The sequence below is a fragment of the Natator depressus genome, chromosome 6 (genome assembly GCF_965152275.1).
Source record: "Natator depressus isolate rNatDep1 chromosome 6, rNatDep2.hap1, whole genome shotgun sequence".
Taxonomy (NCBI): Eukaryota; Metazoa; Chordata; order Testudines; family Cheloniidae; genus Natator; species Natator depressus.
The window spans coordinates 127799778-127821094 of NC_134239.1; the positions used below are offsets into that span (position 1 = coordinate 127799778).

General features: G+C 42.9%; 1 protein-coding gene across 4 annotated transcripts in view; it reads left to right on the forward strand.

The window, feature by feature from the left end:
- The window catches only part of MDGA2 (MAM domain containing glycosylphosphatidylinositol anchor 2), a 644994-nt gene that overhangs the window by 280733 nt on the left and 342944 nt on the right, over nucleotides 1-21317 (forward strand). For all 4 annotated transcript variants that reach the window (XM_074956572.1, XM_074956573.1, XM_074956574.1 and 1 more), the window contains exon 3: nucleotides 12620-12794. In XM_074956572.1, the coding sequence (XP_074812673.1) occupies nucleotides 12620-12794 (175 nt within the window). The remainder of the gene's footprint in view (nucleotides 1-12619; nucleotides 12795-21317) is intronic.

A 21317-nucleotide genomic window follows, 5' to 3' on the forward strand; every position in this document is an offset into this window, starting at 1 on the left:
CTCCACACAGCAACTGAAGGCTCTGCTCTGCTGCTTGCCTTTTATCTGGCCCTTCTGGCCCCTTATTGGTAGCTCCAGCAGCCCCTCTGATTGGCCGCTTTTCTCCAGCCACTGTAGGCTGCCTGGAGGACTTCTCGCTGCTGCTCTATTCTGGGACAGGGTGATGCAGGGCCATGGGGCCTCCGGAGTTAGTCCACCCTGCCACAGAGCTATGATACTCTGGAAACAAAGCCTAAGGTGTCTCCACTTGAGTCTCTCTCTCTCGATTTTGATGCAGAGAGAGAGAGAGAGTGTGTGTTGGTATTGTTTTTGTGGGTAAAGAGTAACACGGCTACCCCCTAATGTTTGTATTTTAAAATTACAGGGTCCTTTTGAAAATCTTGGCACTTGTATTTGGGGAGAGATTCCATTTAACAAGTTGGGTTGGTCAAATTTTGGCCTACCTGATTACACCCCTGTATGTTTGAGCAATATTTTTATACTCCTCCCTAGTCATCTGTCCAAGTTTCCACTTGTAAATTTCCTTTTTGTGTTTAAGCTCACAAAAGATTTCTCTGTTAAGCCATGCTGGTTGCCTGCCATATTTGCTGTTCTTTCTGCACATTGGGATGGTTTGTTCCTGCGCCTTCAGAAAGTCTTCTTTAAAATACAGCCAGCTTTCCTGGACTACTTTTCCCCTCATGTTAGCTTCCCAGGGGATCTTGCCCATCAGTTCCCCGAGGGAGTCAAAGTCTGCTTTTCTGAAGTCCAGGGTCCATATTCTGCTGCTCTCCTTTCTTCCTTTTGTCAGGATCCTGAACTTGACCATCTCATGGTCACTGCTGCCCAGGTTGCCACCCACTTCTACTTCCCCTACCAATTCATCCCTGCAGGTCAAGAGGAGCACGGCCCCTAGTACATTAGGTACCTTAATTGTCAGGTGTTTGACATTATCTGTTTCCCAACAATATCTGCATGAAACTTGTTTGTACCACATAGTAAAACTTGGGATTCTGAATAGTTAAAATATCCAGATGTGGAACTGGGAATGTTAAATTCAGGTGACTGAGTGCAGAAGGGCCATGGATCAGAGATGAAAATAATGTATTACACAGTGAGTAAAGTGGCAGAAACTGTCCCTTGGTAAAGATCGTAGGGTTCAATTACAAAATAAATGGCAAAAGAAAAGGAGTACTCTTCACATGAAGGTTCCATGTATAAATAGCTTATAAAATAAATTATTAGTAGGTGTTTTAATAAAGTGATAATGAATTGTTATAGAGTCCAGTGCTGGATCTCAGACCGCACTGGTTCCATTTTTCTTTTTAAAGGATTTAGCGAAACAAACTTTTTGAAGACCTTCAACCCAAATGGTGGAAACACAAAATAATTCATTTGGGCTGCATATGACTTTTAACCAACCCAGCCTGCAGCCCGATACCTTCTCAATAGCCTGGGAAAAGAGAGAGAAAACGATAAATATGGTACAGTATATTCACAAAGCTCCACTCCTTCCCTGACTCTGGGTTTACAACAAACGGAAGAACACATGACTTATGAGGAGAGGCTGAGGGAACTGGGATTGTTTAGTCTGCAGAAGAGAAGAATGAGGGGGGGTTTGATAGCTGCTTTCAACTACCTGAGAGGTGGTTCCAGAGAGGATGGTTCTAGACTATTCTCAGTGGTAGAGGAGGACAGGACAAGGAGTAATGGTCTCAAGTTGCAGTGGGGGAGGTTTAGGTTGGATATTAGGAAAAACTTTTTCACTAGGAGGGTGGTGAAACACTGGAATGCGTTACCTAGGGAGGTGGTAGAATCTCCTTCCTTGGAAGTTTTTAAGGTCAGGCTTGACAAAGCCTTGGCTGGGATGATTTGATTGGGGATTGGTCCTGCTTTGAGCAGGGGGTTGTACTAGATGACCTCCTGAGGTCCCTTCCAACCCTGATATTCTATGATTCTATGATTTCATCCTCATTAGATAGCCATCCAGCCACGTGAAGCAAATTACTCAAAATCTGATTTTTTGTATGCCTGGATTACTCGGTGTCTAACTTGGTCCTGATATTTTCACAAGTTCTGAGCACCTACCATAGCCCTTGAAGTCAATGGGACCTGCAGGAGCTCAGCATTTCTGTAAAATCAAGCCCGAGATGTTTTAAATTTTGCGCCAAGCAACTGAGACAGTGAAAATCTCAGGTCTCACATGAAAATGTTGGCACTGCTCTTTTGAGACGGTGGAGTCCGTATCAAATATTTGTTTTGAGTGCTTCCTAGCTTTTCCTACCTCCGTGTGAATTGTTTTTTGTACAAAAACAGCGCTGTGGCTCAGTAAAATTCTACAAATGCCTTGACACCATCTCGGCATGAATTCCCCTCCCCCCCCTCCCCAGCCAAACAACAACAACAACATACCTCCTATGCTGACATGAATCTTACAGCAAGCGTATGGGAAGCTTACCCTTTGTTTCTACTTAGATTAGCTTGCAACTTGTTAGGTTTATCTCAGTACTCCTCCGTTCTTCCCTCCTTATATGGAAGATTCCTGTTAATGCTGGTAGGAGTTCAGTGTAAAAATGACCCATGTATCAATAGAAGAATATACTTGGTTGTTATATGCAATATCTATTTTTGCCTTCAGGACTAAAAGTGGATTTAAAGGCTGCCCTTTTTACCTTTTAATTTGTCTAGGTTGTCTTCGAGTTCTTTTTCCTATTGTGTTTGGCACACGTGACTGTTCTTTTTCCCTGTGGGAATCAGAGAGTATTACGATGCTCTACATGATTGCTTTAAAAGTCTCCCAAAGCAGTGAAGAGCTGGAGATATTAAGCTGTAGGAAAGATATTAAGTTGTACTGGAGGAATTCCATATGTTGCACAAGTGTTATTAAACTTCCAGCAGCTAGGCACTGGGTTTTGCAGTCCTGAAAAGCAAATCTTAGATAACCTGGACTTGGGTATGAAATAGATGTTACCTGTCTCACAGAAAGAGAGAGAGATGATCAGATGGATCCTAGAAATGAAGTAATAATCAGTTCAAGTACCTCTTTTTCCACCTCTCTGTTGTCAGGTTCCTTATTTATTCTTGTCAATTCCTTGACTTGTAGGGACATGAGTAAAAAGGTGCCTAAATCTTAATTCATAATAGTCTTCTTATGACTAGTGAGTGATGTGCTAATACAGACTTTGAACATAGTGTAAATGTTTTTTTTTTCATAGCTATTGGCTGCTTGTAGCTTGGTTGTCTCTCCATTGATCTCCAGTATCTGTCTGTGTAGCTTGCTGTTCGTTACCAGCATTGTTTCTCTACTAAAAATAATAAAAAAATATCTCTTCCTTTTAACACTATAATGAAGTGTCCAGAGTACAGTTATTCCTCTGCTGCCTTCCGGATACATTCTGAACTGATGATAAGTATCTCACATCCTGTTCGCTACTTACAGCTACTGTAGTGATAAAGGAATAGAGGTCTGTGCTTTTGGTCCACATTGAAGATGTGTGACTTTAAGCTCATGAGCAGAGCCGTTGATGCCCATATCATGATGCATGTGCTTACGTGTTTTCTTGGAGCGAGGCCTGGGAGCAGAGAGAAAGATAAGTTTTATCCCTGTCCTTGCTGAGTGGCCATGGCATATAACGTACTGAAAAGCGGGACATTCTTAGGTGGCGCAGGCTGGCTACAATAAATGTCGAGAAATGTGTTTGTAAAGCAAAGACTCTTCCATTTTTGCATTCAGTTCCTAACTGATAACAGTTTTCTAGTGCTCTCCAAGATACAGGATTATAATTTTGACTGAAATTGAGGATTTCTTTTAATTGGATGTTTCACCACTCTAATGGTTCATGAGGAAAGTTTTAAACAATCGGCATTACTTTTACTTGGGGCCATTTCTTAATCCTGATCCTTTCAGAGACATTACCGTATGAAATAAACAGGAACAGAAATTTCCATACCTCAGTTGCAAATCCATAGCCAGTAGCAATGTTATCATAGAATATCAGGGTTGGAAGGGACCTCAGGAGGTCATCTAGTCCAACCCCCTGCTCAAAGCAGGACCAACCCCAACTAAATCATCCCAGCCAGGGCTTTGTCAAGCCTGATCTTAAAAACCTCAAAGGAAGGAGATTCCACCACCTCCCTAGGTAACGCATTCCAGTACTTCACCACCCTCCTCGTGAAAAAGTTTTTCTTAATATCCAACCTAAACCTTCCCCACTGCAACTTGAGACCATTACTCCTTGTTCTGTCATCTGCTACCACTGAGAACCGTCTAGATCCATCCTCTTTGGAACCTCCTTTCAGGTAGTTGAAAGCAGCTATCAAATCCCCCCTCATTCTTCTCTTCCGCAGGCTAAACAATCCCAGTTCCCTCAGCCTCTCCTCATACGTCATGTGCTCCAGTCCCCTAATAATTTTTGTTGCCCTCCGCTGGACGTTTTCCAATTTTTCCACATCCTTCTTGTAGTGTGGGGCACAAAACTGGACACAGTACTCCAGATGAGGCCTCACCAATGTCGAAAAGAAGGGAACGATCACATCCCTCGATCTGCCCCTACTTATACAGCCCAAAATGCCATGATCAGTTATATTCAAATGAAGATAGACATTCTATACCCTTAGCCGCTTCGGGCACACTGCGTTATGTTGTTTCTGGTTTAATAAAATTTCAATACACAGAAAAAACATTTTATTTATAGATATATGCAGAGCCAATCCCATAACTTCCCATGGTACTGTAGCAATAGTTGCCAGGTCTGTGTGGGTGTTCTCCTGTCATGAATGGTGAACATTTGGAAGATTCAGTAGAACAGTACCTCATTATTTCTGAAGTAAGCAGTAAAGTCGAGCACATTTTTGGCTTACCTTTCCTCTAGCCATCATATGGACATAGACCAAGTGTGTCTCAGGAATAGTTGGCATCTGTTTTAGATGATCTGGGGCATAGAGAAGGAAGCCTAGCAAGGTCAAGGCTTGTCAGGATAATTTAGAATTCTAATTATTCAGAGCCACCACCAGACAGTGCAGAAACGACATCTCTGAAATGTCTGAACAAAGGAATCCCTATAAACCAAGAAATCAAAGAAAACATTTCTGGGCTAGCCTGATAGTGGCTGTCATACTGAGGCTATCGTGCACTGCCCTGCACAAGGCCTAGATCCAAACAGCTTGATCTCCACCGCCTTGCATTGTCATTTCTACCTGCCATTCCAGAGGTGGTGTTTCATTCCCATTTTGCACTCATGTGGAGCTAGAGCTGATCAAGGAAAAGAAAGGGAGGAAATTAAAGGGGGGAAAGGCTACTTTTGGTCAAAATTTGGTTTAAATGTTTCCACTAGCTGCATTTTGCATGGATGTAAATGACTACGTAAGATGCAAGGTGGTGTAGAATTGGACCCACAATGCCTTTCCAATCAACCCTTCCTGCTGATTAAACTTACAATATGTCTACACTGCAATCATGATGTGTGACTGCAGCATGGGTAGACCTACCTGAGCTAGCTAGCTTTAATTTAGCTCGCTCCGATACTGAAGCAGTGAAATCCCGGCGGCACAGCTTGTACAAGCACACCCGGAACCTTGGCTTCAGTTCAGTGGCTAGCTTGCACTCAAGCCTATCTCACTCTGGCTTTTCTGCTACCAGTGCTCAAGCTAGCTTGGGTATGCCTAGATACACTGTGGTCAAATCCCAGGATTGCAGTGTTGACATACCCTTGCTCTTTCCAGAGGCAGTTCTACTCAGTCATGTATCCACTCAGCCATAGGTTCTCAAACTGTGGACTGGGGTCATTCTCCCTTTCTTTGATTAGATGGGTCCTGAAACTTCTGTTGTAACGTGGGGTCATGGTACAGAAAAGTATGAGAACCACTAATTTAGGTATTTATATGGCGCACGCCCACACCCCCCCCATACGAGCCATGATGCAGTGCGAGCCATGATGCAGGTAGCCCCCATCACGGAAAAGCTGAAGGAGTATTGTCTGAGATGGGTGTCTCATATGAGATGACGCGTTGTGGGATATGTTGGCCAGAGAGTAGAAGAGGTAGTAGTCATGGGGCAAAGACCACAAGGAAGACCTTGAACAAGGCGGTTTGAGAGGCTGAAGGAGGACATGAAGAAGGTTGGTGTGAGCTTGGAAGACCCGATTGACCAGAACGCTTGGAGAAAAAGATCAGGAACCACTGACGCCAATTGACAGGACTAGGTGAAGGGGAAGCAGAAGCTATGATGACCATCTATCACTGTAGTATCTGAATGCCTTGGCTGGAAGGGTGGGGCCAGCTGTGGAGTCTCAAGAATGGGAGTGTTAAAGGAAGAGAAAATGAAGTCTATCAGCAGGAGAGTGGGGGAGAAGTGCACTGGAAAGCTTGCCATCCTGAGAGCTGTGGCTAATAGTTTCCTGCTCTGTGGTTGTAGCAGCCGCTCTCTGAATGTGTTTTGCTAAAGGAAGCCAAAGAGGAGGCATCTGAGTGAAAGCCCGTGTGTTTTACGGAAAATACAAACGGCACGTGGGTCAGATCGAGAACCATCAACCAGAACTTTAACTGAAAGCAAAAACAACCCAGTCAGAAAGGCACCAAACAATCCAGAATAAAAAGCCTAGCTGTTTGTAAAGGTTCAGATTAATCCTGGTGTGACAAACGTCCCCATCCATTCCAATGGCATTCTACTGCGATCCTTTTTCGGGGGAGGGGAGGAGGAGGAAGTTGTGCTTTGGCCTCTCCCCAACTGACTCCAGACTGTGTGCGTGCAAAAAGGCTGCTTGGCCTGAGGCAGGGATTTCAATGTTGGGAGGGTGGTTAAGAGATTTAGTTGGGATGGGTCCTCTGGGCTCTGGGCAGGGGGTTGTACTCGATGGCCTCCAAAGGTCCCTTCCAACTCTGTTATTCTACGATTCTATGATTTCCTTATCCTTGAAATCTCATGGAAGTGAGAGTAGGATGTTTGTTTGCAAGCCGTTCCAACGGGATTCCTCACGGAGCATGGGGGATAACCTTATTTTGATTATTTTATTTATTTGGTGCTTCACAGAGGTTTCAGTTTTGCAATGTAAAAAAGTGATCGCCAGCTTCCTCCTTTCCCTCTGATCACTTGGAGAGAAGAAAAATAAATCCATTGTGAAATCTATTGGAAATATTGAATGGTGGCTTTAAACCAGTCCATTGGTGCTGACCAAGCAGACTATGTGCCTTGAATAAAGGAAAGACATTAAGGTACTTTTGAGGCAATACAGTGTTTGAGCCGATACTTCTGCAGTTCAGTGTGGCCTGTAAGCCTCTGAATTTCATAAATTCTAAGTTCAGAAGAGACCACTGTGATCATCTAGTCTGACCTGCATAACGGGCCAGAGAACTGCCCCAAAATAATTCCTTAATTCTTAAGGTTCCTTTTCCAAATAAATAAGGAAAATATGTTTTGCTGCTTCTCTCTGACTGACCATCTGTTCTGTGGCAATACCTGACGGGAATCAACTTTTTCTTTTTAGTTCCTAAGCCAAGACGACAGGAGCCGATCACGCCGATGAAACCTGTCAAAACAGCCCCATCAGCAGAACAGTTTTGTGATATCCAGTGTATTGTGTATGTGTATCAGTTTTAGTTCAACTACCCTGGCCCATCCATTGTTAAACAAGATGAGAACCTGCATTTCAAGGAATCCTAGTTAAAGCGGAAAAGCAATTTACTATGAAGGCAGAAACCATACACTGGATCATAACTGTGAACTTCTTGCAGTATCTGCTCAAACCATTAAAATACTAGCAAGGGTCTTGATGGCTCAATGGCTTGGTCTACGCAGAGTTAGTTGAACTGTCCATTACAAATATTATGAATATTTGAATTATGAATACAAACTTATGAATTTATCTACCTTTAAAAGTGAATCATTCATAAGCCAGCCCTGATTTCTGCTAATGCCCTACTTAGTAATAAGCATTCACATTGACATTTTTATTGGCTTTTTGAATGACAAATAAACAGCAGAATCTTGTGAAAACAAAACTGTAGGCTATTGAAAAGTGACATGAGCAGCCAGCTCTGAGCAGTTTTGAAAATTTCACCCTACTAGGCCAAGATCAATGCAGCAGGTGAATGCATGTGTGCTATGTATTAACATGTATTATTAGTCTGATTTGTATAAGCCATGATGTATGGATGTGACGTCAATAAAAAGCCACATTATGAAAAGAATAGTTTTAGCCTATTAATTGTTTGCAAGCTGTTTTCTTTGAATATTTGTTCGTTCATGCTATGTGATTGGTCACACAATTCTGCTCCAATACTGGGACAATGGAAATTTTCAGACAAATTCTGAATAAGAAGCATTCACAAGTGGTTTTGGATGAATAATCAAGTAGGCTAAAATTTGTGGAAAATTTGGGATTTCTGAACCATGCAAATGTCTATGAAGCAATAAAAGCAATTGGCTGGAAATTTTCAACCCAGGAACTGTCTGAACACTTGAATAAGCATGATCAGTGCTAGCCTGGGACTTGGGGATTATGGGTTAATTCCCTGCTCCTCTACAGACCTCCTTTGTGCCCCTGGGTGAGCTGTTTAGTCTTGCTACACCTCAGTTGCTCAGGGGAGGGGTAGAGAGATAAAAGCACCACCCCGCCTCACAGCTGAGAGAAGAAAGGCATTAACAATTGTGAGGGCTCAGATACCATGGGAATGGTATATGGAATGGTGATGGCAGATAGCTTTCTCACATGGTATTTAGAGCCTGATACAGTGCCCACTGAAATAAATGAAAGGGCTTTCATTCAATGGATATTGGGCAAAAACTTTAATGACATTCTGCATGTCACCCACTGACTGTACCAGGCCCAGTACTACAGCCTCTAAACGACTATCATTAGAGCTGGGCAAAATTTTTCAAATGAAACTTTTTTTGCCAAAAAAATGCAGATTTGGGTCAACCAAGAAAGTTCAAAAATTATTCTCAAAGTCAACTAAGGCAACCAAAGTGTTTCGTTTGACCCCAAAATGTTTAGTTTGAGCTGAAACAAGTTTTATTTTTTTCAATTTGTCCAGTGAAACGAAAAAGCACAGGTCTATCTTGAAGGGGAGTTATGCTTGAGTAAGATCTCTAGGCTCAGTCATCTTATTTTACTGTATTCATTTGCTTTGATTAGTGCATTCGTCATATTTTTGCAGTGTTGGCACTCAATAAATAACAATATTATATTGATTGGAATCAGATCCTTGTAGTATTTGCATTGAGTTAAAGCCAACGTGAATAATGAATTCAGATTAAATCAGCTGCAATGTAAACATGGTATTTTTTTTCCAGAGCCACTCTCACTTGAAAGAGAGAGAACCTGGTTGGTCATTTTACACCTTTTTCTCTTTGGAAGACCATTCTCCTTGCTAAGTAGAGGTCAGCTCCAAAATTACTTCATACTGTTAATATTAACCCCGCAAAAGTGAGGAATCTTGATAAAGCTGAAAATCCACTTTAGGAGCTAATGCTGGCCATTTAAAGTCAGACCTCTGTGAAATGGTCTTGGAGGTCAGAGGATGGATTGGATAAAGGAATCTTTGGTTCATTTATTGAGCTGTAGCCGAGGGTATGACTGTACCAATGGGACAGACTGAGCTATGTTGTTTCTAAGATTAGATAGATGTAACAATAGTGAGTGATTTTAAAAAAAATATTCTGAGATGGATTCTTTTGACATAGTAAATTCCAACTTTTTGAATTTTTCAAGAAAAAATATTTCCCCTTAAAGATCAAAAGTCTATTTGTTCGATCCATTTTTCTATTTTACTTTTAAAATGTAAGAAAAAAATATAAAACAATTAATTTAAATCAACAACAGCCTGGCAATTTTTGGTTCAAACAATAACAGTAATAATAATAAAGCATGCAGGAGATTGAGTGACTATCTTCTCCTTTTTGTGTAACCTTAACACTAAGCCAGTGTTTAATTATTTTTTTTAATTTAAAAATAGTTTGACAGCAACCTTCTGCACACTCTGTACACCAAAATTAGCCAGCAGCACATTTTATAGATGACTTAAAATGCCCCAAAGCTGGGGCTTTACAGTAGAAATGCAAACATATTAATATTTGTAAATATAGCTGTGGTAATGGTGTTTCTCTCACACAAAGACAGAATAATGTAGATAGAGAGTTTTAGGTATTTGCTTATTCCTGCCTGGTGCAGCTATGTTTGAATTATGCAGGTCAGCTGCAAAGAGTGTAATGCCCACCTGCAAGCTACTCCATCATATATTGTGAATATTCCTGTGTATTTTATAAAAGAGACTCAAAATATTTTGGGGAACTTTCAAAATTTTATTCTTCTGTCTGTAACTCCAGCTTCTGGAGTCCAAGCCTACAGCCCTTCTGAGGGGGAGGGGGGCGGAGAAAAATGGATATAAAGCTCCCATTTTGGGTCCTAATGGATCAGAAAATATGGGACTTCAAACCTGTTTGTGGTCCAGGATTGAGTGTTGCCTGTTATGGCTTCTGGCCCAGTGTAATTTTCAGGGAGAAGTTCCTATGGGAAAGTCGGTAACAGTTGTTTCTTTTTTAACGGCATCACTTTTGAAGGTGCTCAGAGCTCCTGGAGGAGGCGGATAAACAGGCAGAGTTCCGGCAATGCAGGTCCTCGCGTGTTTCCATGTATTTTTTTCAGATAACAATCATGCTCACATACCACACAGTGGTGGAAGGCATAGAGCTGGTTGAATAATATTAATTGGGGACCATATTCTTGCTGGTGCACTCTGTGTGTTTGTGTGTGTGTGTGTCTGGGGGGGTGGGAGGAAAGGATGCTCAAGGAGTTTTTGTGAGACCAATAGAGTTACCGTTCCTGTACTGTGGTGCGTGAGGTTGGGAGGAGAGTGAACTGCATTTCATGATGGGCTGTAGTAGGAGGCACAGAAGAAGTGCTGTTGAGACACTGCAGTCCATGGATAATAGTTTCTCACTGAACTACACCATCTAGTCCATTGGACCCTGGTTTCTGTTCCTAGCTCTGCCATTGATCTGCTGTGCTTCTCTGGGCGAGTGACTTCACCTCCCTGTATCTACATCTGTCTTGTCTATTCAGCTGGTAAGCTTTCCAGGCCACTGTATCTGTACAATGCCTCGTATAGTGGGCCCCTCGAGCTTGGCTGGGTTCTCTAGATGTTCTGTAATATGCATAAAAACAACAACAGTGTGCTACTCAACATCATTAATGGTTCGTAGAATGAGGATTTAATTTTTCCAGTATATAACAAATGAACTGTATCCACATTAACAAGCATGCCAGGCAGGATATTTTACCAGTAATTACTTCACTACTTCTGTAATGTGTTGTCCATAAGGCTAGGGATCCAGTCCCTTCTTCCATTGCCATTCACTGCTAGTTGAAAAAGAAGTCCCTTTAACAGCTGTGTGGAGACGGCCAGAAACTCAGCAAGAGAAAACACTATTGCGACCATTTTCCTTTAAGTGGCATTTGCCAGAGGTCTGCTCTTTAGCAAGAAACTGCTTCGTTCGACTTGGAATTCCAACAGAGACTTTGCATCGTTGTTGAATGTGAGATGGAAAAGTCGTTCACAAAATAACTAGGCCAGTCCTTGGCACCGCTGGAACTGAAGCGTAGCTGTGAAGTCAGTGGAGCGACTTGGTGTCAAATTGGTTTAACGGCCCGGAACGTTGGGCTGAACATGTCCTTTCTCTTGTGCTGTGAAGTGCGGCCATTGCAATTAGCTCAAGTATTTTCAATACATGTTTCATCCAATTGTACAAACTTTTCACTGAGTCATACCATAAGAACTGTCTGTATCCTTACCAGAGCGGATTCTGGTGTGCACAGCTGTGTTTAAAAGAATTGCATTGTTTGTAATAGAGTGTCATAGGCATTCCAACTTGTTTGGCAGTTTAACAGAAGTGTTCGCTTTGAAAAGTTTGCACATTTTTGGAAAATAATTATTGATGTAGAAGAAGTTCTAATTATTGTAACAGACAATGTTTTTTTAAAAAAGCCAAGCAACTATTTTAACTCCTCCCCCGCCCCCAGGTATAGACAGCTGCCTGAAAGTGTGAGACACTGTTCATGATATGACTATCGAAGAGCAGCTGGAGGCTTCTGTTATATTTTAAGACGTTTCCAAATAGAAATTTGTGATCTGATTTTCATTAATTTGACTTCAATGGGAGTGGCAGGGGCTCAAAACTTTGGAAAATGTGTCCATTATAACGAGTGCTATGGCACACTGAAATATTTTTTTATATAAACCTAGGTAGAACAACACAAAAAATAAATTCAATATAAAATTCCCTCAGCTATTAAAAAGAACAGCACAGAACTAGACCTGATGTGCTCTGCTTAATTCTGCTCATAGAGGGTTTTTCTGCAGCTATTTAAGCAGATGTGTTACTGCTGGTGGTTGAGTCATCACATATGTCCCTCACCAACGGAATACATTTCTTTATAAGGTATTTCCAACTAGAGTAATCGGGTAGTGCTATCAGCTATTGCTGACATAGGCTAGTTCTAGGACCCCAGTCCTGGTATTCTTTGATTTCTCATAGCCACAGGACCCATGATGCTCTCAGTTTTGTAGAGCAATCTCTGCAGCTGTATTGCATTCATTTTTATAAACAGCCAACCTAAAGTAACAATCTTTTTTGATGCTTGCTCAGATCAGGTGGACGAAAACAGCAGGAAGTGCCTCTGACAGATTTCAAGACTCGAGTGTCTTCAATGAAACTCTGAGGATTACAAATATCCAGCGACACCAAGGAGGCCGCTACTACTGCAAGGCGGAGAATGGTTTGGGTTCCCCAGCTATAAAGTCAATCCGAGTGGATGTGTACTGTAAGTAAACAGCTCCCAGAGCTCTTATCAGAGTTTCTGTTTACCTCCTCTACTGTCTGGCATTATGTGAAGGGGGCCAAGGAATACTAAGGAAGTGGGGAGCCCCCAACAAATTACAAACACGCAAACTCTTGAAATGTCATTTAGAGGTAACACTCTGGGTCCAATTCTGCAGCCTTTACTCCTGCGAGTAATCTTAACTCCTGTGAACGTTCCCACTGAAGTCCAAGGGGCCGCTCACATGAGTAGGGGTTGCAAGTTCAGGCTCTTGCATTGAAAAAAGTTAAAAGTATCATGACGAGACACGTTTATTAGTTAGGACCTGATGGAGCTCCTTGGAAAGGGAAGTTTTGCCCTTACATCAGTGCGATCAGGATATGCTCTGAGTGCATAGAGTCACTACTACCCAGCCTACCAATGCTCCACACTTCCAGGGATTGCCACCAACACATCAACAGTGGCCTGCAGCAAGGGCACTGTTGTTAGTTAATGGTGTCCTTTTCAGAGCACCTCTGCGTGTTCCATGTTGAATGCATAATTTTAAAAAAACAGGTTGAGACCTTGATGAGTCCTATTTCTGTGAACTCTGCTGCACAGTGCAGCCCCATAAAGGGTTGTAGATAATACAGTTGTTTATCCAAACTGTATCCAGAAATGCTTCTAGTGTTTAATCAAGTGAAGTGAGCAAAAATTAATAAACTTCTAAACCAGTAAAGGCCCAAACCTCTTGCTATCCGCACAAAATGAGCCCAGAGGCAAAGGAAGTGGTCTATGAGACTTTAGGGGAAAACTTGCAAAGCTGTAAAAGGGAGTCACGTGTCCATTGGTACCTTTGAAACTCTCCCCCAAATGGTCTATGTACGTTTTACAGGTGAACAGTGGTACTGTATTTCCTACACAACACACATGCTCATGGAAAGCGAGTGCCCAGCAGAACTTGCCCCAGCAGGGGTATATGTTACATTGCGTGACACAGCAATCGGGTCTCCGAACCCCTTCGCCAGAACCATGGAACAAAGGGAATGAATGGGGAATGGAAATGACTGTTTCCTCACACTGGGAGCTTGCAGTAAAATCAATTCATTGGGCTAACAGAAAAGCAAATCCGGATCTGACCTGCACACTTCCCAGCTACAAAGAGAAATCTAGTCACAGAAGTGAAATATAGTCCCTCTCATTACTGGATAGAGCATTTTCCACTAGATGTCTAGTAAACTTTCCCCCTGCATTTGTGTATATACTCAGTATGGCTGTACCTGCCGATAGCACAGTGGAAAGTTTTGAGTGCCTAATGCACATACATTTACACAGACTGCAGGATAAGGAAAGCAGGATCAAAGTCTTTTTCTTTTCCTACTACAAAGGAAATGGTCCTTGCAGGGAACATTTGGAGGATCCTATAATGTAAGAGGCATTGTCTCAAAGATGGTTTTTAAAAGGACAGCAGGGTTCCAAATTAGTGACAGGTTTTTTTTTTCTTTTTCTGAATCCTTTAAAAAATAAGATGATTGGCCTCTATAAGACTTGAAGTGTGACTCTCATTAACAGATTTCATCAGCATTAAAAGCACCCTATTGCTTTTTGATGTAGGGTAAGATAGTTTGCTGTTTTAGAAGACAAATTAGAGGATTGGGCCAAAAGAAATCTGATGAGGTTCAACAAGGACAAGTTCAGAGACCGAATGGCTCAGCAGCAGTTCTGCAGAAAAGGACCTAGGGGTTACAGTGGACGAGAAGCTGGATATGAGTCAACAGTGTGCCCTTGTTGCCAAGAAGGCCAATGGCATTTTGGGATGTATTCGTAGGGGCATTGACAGCAGATCGAGGGACGTGATCGTTCCCCTCTATTTGACATTGGTGAGGCCTCATCTGGAGTACTGTGTCCAGTTTTGGCCCCACACTACAAGAAGGATGTGGAAAAATTGGAAAACGTCCAGCGGAGGGTAACAAAAATGATTAGGGGACTGGAACACGTGACTTATGAGGAGAGGCTGAGGGAACTGGGATTGTTTAGTCTGCGGAAGAGAAGAATGAGGGGGGATTTGACAGCTGCTTTCAACTACCTGAAAGGGGGTTCCAAAGAGGATGGATCTAGACTGTTCTCAGTGGTAGCTGATGACAGAACAAGGAGTAATGGTCTCAAGTTGCAGTGGGGGAGGTTTAGGTTGGATATTAGGAAAAACTTTTTCACTAGGAGGGTGGTGAAACACTGGAATGCGTTACCTAGGGAGGTGGTAGATATTTAGATATCTATTTAGATATACTTCCTTAGATATTTTTAAGGTCAGGCTTGACAAAGCCCTGCTGGGATGATTTAGTTGGGGTTGGTCCTGCTTTGAGCAGGGGGTTGGACTAGATGACATCCTGAGGTCCCTTCCAACCCTGATATTCTATGATTCCATGGTAAGACCAGTTGTACATCTGCTAGGATAGTTATCAGTTTTTAAAATCTGAGTAAACTGCTTTTTCAACAGGTTTTCCTGTCCTAAACAGACTCCCAGAACACTCTTTTCTTCACTCAGTTTACTGATGTGCTTGTTTAATTCACCAGATTAGTCACACTTTATATCACTAGTGAATTTATAAATTGTTCATAAATGATTAACAGGTGTTTTAATAAATACAGAGACAAGATGGGTGAAGTCATCTCTTTTACAAGTGAGCTGTACCTCACGAAAGCTTATGCTCAAATAAATTGGTTAGTCTCTAAGGTGCCACAAGTCCTCCTTTTCTTCTCACCCACTTTGTCACTCTAATATCCTGAGACCGACATGGGTACAACATGGTTTTAATAATTAGTTCATTTATTACTGATTGTTAGAGTCCAGTAGGCCAAATGATTGTTGGTAATCTTGCTTAATAACCATATATAACACCTTCTCCCTGATGTGCTTTGTATCATCCGGACACGCACACACTTAGGCCGCGTCTACATGAGCAGGCTTCCAGCAGCACAACTGTATCGATACAGCCGTGCTGCTGTAAAATCACTCACGCAGCCGCTCTGTGCTGATGGGAGAGAGCCCGTCCGTCGACATAATAAAACCACCCCGATGATCGATGGTAGCTGTGTTGGCAGGAGACGCTCTCCCACCAGCAGTGCACATGAGCGCTTATGCTGGTGAAACTTATGTTGCTGAGGGTTTTTTTTTTGCCCCCCACACCCTTGAGCAACATAAGTTTTGCCAATGTAAGTGGTATTGTTGACGTGGCCTTAGTGTCCACACCACAGCCTTGCTCCCGCTTATGTAAGCTCCCTGCTACACCGACATACTAACTTCACCTCCACGAGAGGCATAGGGCTTTATGTTGGTGTGGTTAGGGTGACGCACTGTTGGTGTAGACACTGTTAATTACGTCGGCTGCTGGCTGTCATTTTTGTCAATTTCACTAGTCCAATTGACAAGAAAGCTGGGCTGTCACCAGGGTGGGTGGGGGGCTCCAGCCCAGTCCCCCCACCCCTCCCGGCTCCCTGCTCCAAGCCAGGCAGTGTCCTCCCCACTCGGAGCCTGGTGCTTCCTGGGGGCTCCTGGCTCCCCACTGCCCACTGCTGGGGGGCTGGCTGCCTGCCCCAGCTCTCGGCTCTCCTCTGGAAGTCTGGCTGCACCCCCCAGGTTCTCAGCTCCCCACTCCCCACCGCAGCTCGGCTCCCAGCAGGGAGTTCCATGCCTGGAGTCCAGGCGGCTCCCGGGAGCCTCGCGCCAGACCTTGGGCTCCCCACAGGGAGCAGGGAATCAAAGGCGTAGCCTGGCTGGGAATGGGGAGCTTATGGTAGCTGCCCGAAGGCTCCTGGCTCCCCGCAGGGAGCCCAGCGGCCAGCTGAGACCCCTGGGAGCTGGCCAGACTCTGGGCGCAGAGCTTGCAGCCAGGAGCCCAGCTTCTGGGAGCAGGGAGCCCAGGGGACAGCTGGGCTTCCAGCGGGGAGCTGCATGCTCAGGCTCTCAGTCCCCCACACTTGCCCCTCTGAAGTTGGAATAAGCGTTCCTGGTGAGGCTGCGCACCACCGGCAGAAGGAGGGCAGTGTGGACACGAACCACCGCAGCAATTATTGTGGTGGTTGTAAGTTGACCTAACATAGGTCTACTTACATTTCTAGTGTAGACATGCCGTTATATATGTATTCTGCATCCCCAGAATCTTCCATATACACAGGGCCTAAGGGATATATCACTGAGGTCAGCTACATGTAGGTAGCTGCTGAAAACCCCATAGGAAAAGATTTGAGTCTTATTACATGAGGGCGACTTAAGGTCTCTTTTTAATATCCATCAATTGGAATTTCCTTAATTTCTTAGTTTTAGGCACATTAATTAAAATAAGGTGAAAGCCTGGCCTTGCATTAAACATATGGTTAGTGCTCTTAGAGCTGTTGTTTTGGAAATGTTTGTAATTTTAAAGTTTGGATCCTTCTTGACTTAGACTGAGGTTGGATCTGAGGATCAGATTCTTCATCCTCTTTATAAATTGTTTTAGCTGTCATTTTTTTTTCTTGGATTTACTGAGGTCTATTATTTATTATCTATTTACATCTCATTCCACTTCTTGTGCCTGAGAATTTGTCATGCTTCTTGACCATGTCATAACCTTTAGGTCTTGGCCATGACTTAGTCCCAGAGGATTTCGCATGAGAAACCAGTTGGTGTTCTGGCAACTATTTTACGGTCAAATATTTCTGAGCAGACAACTGTGGAGGTAGGCTCAAGATGCAAAATCTGAATTGAACCTAGATTAAAAAAAAAACAGGAAACTCAGAGCTAATGAAAAATTTAAAGAAAACCAAAATAATGAAAGTATGAAGTTTCACAGCTAAGGTATCTAAAATACTTTACAGTCATTGAGCAGTTACAATTGTCTGTGTTAAATTCTTTGCTCCTTTTTAGCTGCATTGTAAATTGTATTTGTAATAATACCCTAGATTAGGTCCTCCACAGAGTATTGAACCTGGAACCTTTGGATCTATGAGCCTCTTCTGTTTAAGCTGTAAAATGCCAGGTCCTTTAGATCAGAGCCAGTAGAAGACTTGCAGATAAAGTTGGTGGAAAATTTTCCATCAAAACATATTTTCATGGAAAATTTGATTTTGTGGAAAATGTCCATTTTTGTCAGAATTGAAGGGGGAGGGATTGTTATTAACCCAGTACCCTGGAAAACCATTTATGTGTTTTTGGCTTTTTTCAGCAACTGAAAAAGAGGAATTTCAGGCCAAAACCAGAAACAATCTTGTTTTTTTTTTTTCCAACAAAACATATCACAGACACAAACTGGGGATAAGGATTCTAGTTTTTATTGAAATTTTACATGGGCAAGCAGCCCCACCCCAACAAAACCATTTCCTGACTTGCACTGCTCATAATCCTCTTCGTAGTCTAGCCACTAGAGGGAGACAGAGACACGCTATTTTAATGTGGGTTACATGTTGCTTTGGATGTTTCTAAGAGCTAAATGACATTGTCTGCTTATGACTTAAAGTTTGAAAAGCCACAATATTTGTACAGCGAACAAGTGGTTTCTTGAAGAATGGGCAAGAACATTTTGTTTTGTGGTTGGTTGCATGCCTTTCCTGTAGAATTGCTAGAGGAGTGTTATTCACAGCTCCTTGGAAAATGTTGATAGGAACAAAAGTTGGATGAAAAGTAAAATTTCCCCATTTTTTTTTTCACATGCCAGTCTGCTCTATGGTTCAGTAGCGCTTGGCACACTGATTGGAATAATAGTGAACAATCCCATAAGGTACTTCCACATGGAATTGATGGAAATTTCAACACCAGGTCCAAGACAGAATAAAGCATTTTTTTTTGCCATTACTAAGAAGGTGACTCTTTGTTATAGATACAGGAGTGAACGAGTCTGGTTTGGTCAGGGCCCACAAGCTGAATGAGGTCTTCATGGCAATTCCTCCGATACTCAGGGAGGCCCTTCAGAACCCACCCAAATCCCACCCTCCCCTCTCAGCAAGACTTGCTCATTCCTGATGGACCCAAAAGAATTGTTAGTCACCCATGAGCCTGTTTAGGTTCATCAAATGGCAGCGCTGTGGCTGGGAGGGATTCTTGAGGCCCCTGCTGTGCTCATAATACGCTTTCCAGTAATCCTCACTCCTGCTCTGCTTCCCCCTTCGTTCCCTTCTCCACCACCCTTCATGCTCTGCTGGCACCCTCCGTGGCCCCTGCTCTGCTGTCCCTCATACTCTCCTTCTCCAATTCCCCTCTGCAGTCTTCATTCACTCCATCACCCCAGCTGCCGCCTCTGATCATCTGCTCCCATATGTCTGCTTGGATTCTCGGGAAGCAGGAGTTCCATAGGGAGAGGGCATTGGAGAGTAAAGGGAGGCATTCCCTCACTTGATTAGAAGATTATTTTTTATTGTCTCCCATGTCCTGCTTTCCAGCATGGAGCTTGGTGTTAGAGAGCTTATTCCTTCACTCTCCCACTTCCCTGGTCCTTCTCGCATGAACAGAGAGCAACAATACCCGAAGTCCGAAGGTGCAAACAATTCGATGTTTATTGGGGTGAACTTCCAGCAAGCTTAAATACAAGTTCCTTTTTCCTTATTTTCGAATCCCAACTTACTTCCTGTTTGCCCCTAATTTATATAGTAATATTCTTAGCTATACCTTAACCAATCATTCTACTGAAATTTAACTAACCAATCCTAACATATTGTAACATGATTAGCTAACCAATTATATCCCACCACCTTAATTAGATTACACCCAGCAAAATTAATTATACAGCAGACAGAAACAATCACAGAACCAGACAGAGATTATACAGACAAACAATAGCAAAGTGGGAACTCTAATGACAAAACAATACAGAAGTGAGGATTTCACATCCCAGCTATTGATAAGTGAGTTCTTGCCAGACAGGATGCTATCAAACTAAGTTTCCTTTTACATTTTCTAGGCACTTCCCTTTCTCTGGAGGTGATAGGAATTATCAGGACAGGATTGTATTCAGGACAGGATTGTATTCCTAACAGCCCAATAGCACCTTCTTTCAATGTGACTAGTTTGGAATGTGAGGATGTGACTGTTCGCTTCCTGGCTTATGGCTGCCTCTGCTGCTTAGCCAAAGGCCTTAGCCTAAGAACAGGGCCTCAAACAGTCACAGTAAGAGAGGGCCCTTACACCAGCAGACAGTGATTTTGATTCTTTCTTTTATACCTCTAGAACTAGCCAAGTGATAAGAATACCCCTAAATTCTTAAAGTACAGACAGACCTTTACAGACAGGCATGAATATCTATATCCTAACACTTGGGAAGACACATAGGAAGCATTTTGTAACTGAAGGTAGGAACTCAGAGAGCACTTCAGTTTTGTAGCCGGGGGGGGGGAGGAAGGTTGTTCCTCCTTTCTCCCCGATGAGTCTTCCCTAGTGATTGGCTTACACGGGATGCGTGTCTCCACAAAAAGAGATGCTGGAGAGTTGGGGCTTGGTTTTTAGAACACCGCAAGCTGCCGAATGCTCACAAATGGATGTGGACAAATTGGAGCGAGTCCAGAGAAGAGCAATAAAAATGATGAAAGGTCTAGAAAACATGAGCTATGGGGGAAGATTGAAAGAAACTGGGTTTGCTTAGTGTGGGAAAGAGAAGACTGAGAGGGGACATAACAGTTTTCACATACAGAAAAGGTTGTCACAAGGAAGAGGGAGAAAAATTGTTGTTCTTAACCTCTGAGGACAGGACAAGAAGCAATGGGTTTAAATTGCAGCAAGGGTGGTTTAGGTTGGACACTAGGAAAAAATTCCTAACTGTCAGAGTGGTTAAGGCCTGGAATAAATTGCCTAGGAGGGTTGTGGAATCTCCATCGTTGGAGATTTTTAAGAGCAGGTTGGACAAACACCGGTCAGGGATGGTCTAGATAATACTTAGTCCTGCCCTGAGTGCAGGGGACTGGACTAGACCTCCCCTTCCAGTTCTATGATTCTATGCTGAGCACTTTGGGAAATGTGCCTACATCACTTAGGGCCCTGATCCTGCTGTAGCACCCACATCCAGTGCTAGTGACTGCAGTAGGGTGTTGGGAGGGCAATAGAATCATCTATGGAATGAACTGCAGGTTCGAGGCCTGGGTGCTTACATGGCAGCTGAGCTCTTGTGCAAATCTGTGCATGACTTCTGTAAAGAAAGCCGAGTGCTCCAGAAATCCTTGAATGTTTTATTTTAAACTTGTCTGAGCCAGTGAGGCATCTCAATGTTGCTATTTAAAATCTTAATAACTTTTAGAATTTGAGTTTAATTGCCTAATCGTCAGTCCCTGTGCACTAGATCCGATCTGGAGAGTGCCGCAAAACTAGGTTTTAAAACAAAACTCTTTTCTGTGTTTTGTTGTTGTTTGCTACAAACTAGCCAAGCAAGTTACAGATTTTTCTGGGTATCTTTTATCTTTAGGATATCACAATTCAGGCACCCCCTGTCCAAATGACTTCAATTGCAATAGAAAATGTTACCTTGGTTTTAGAGCTAATTTACCAGTTCTGGGGGAGATATTCCTATGCCTGCGGGTTGTAGAAAGAAG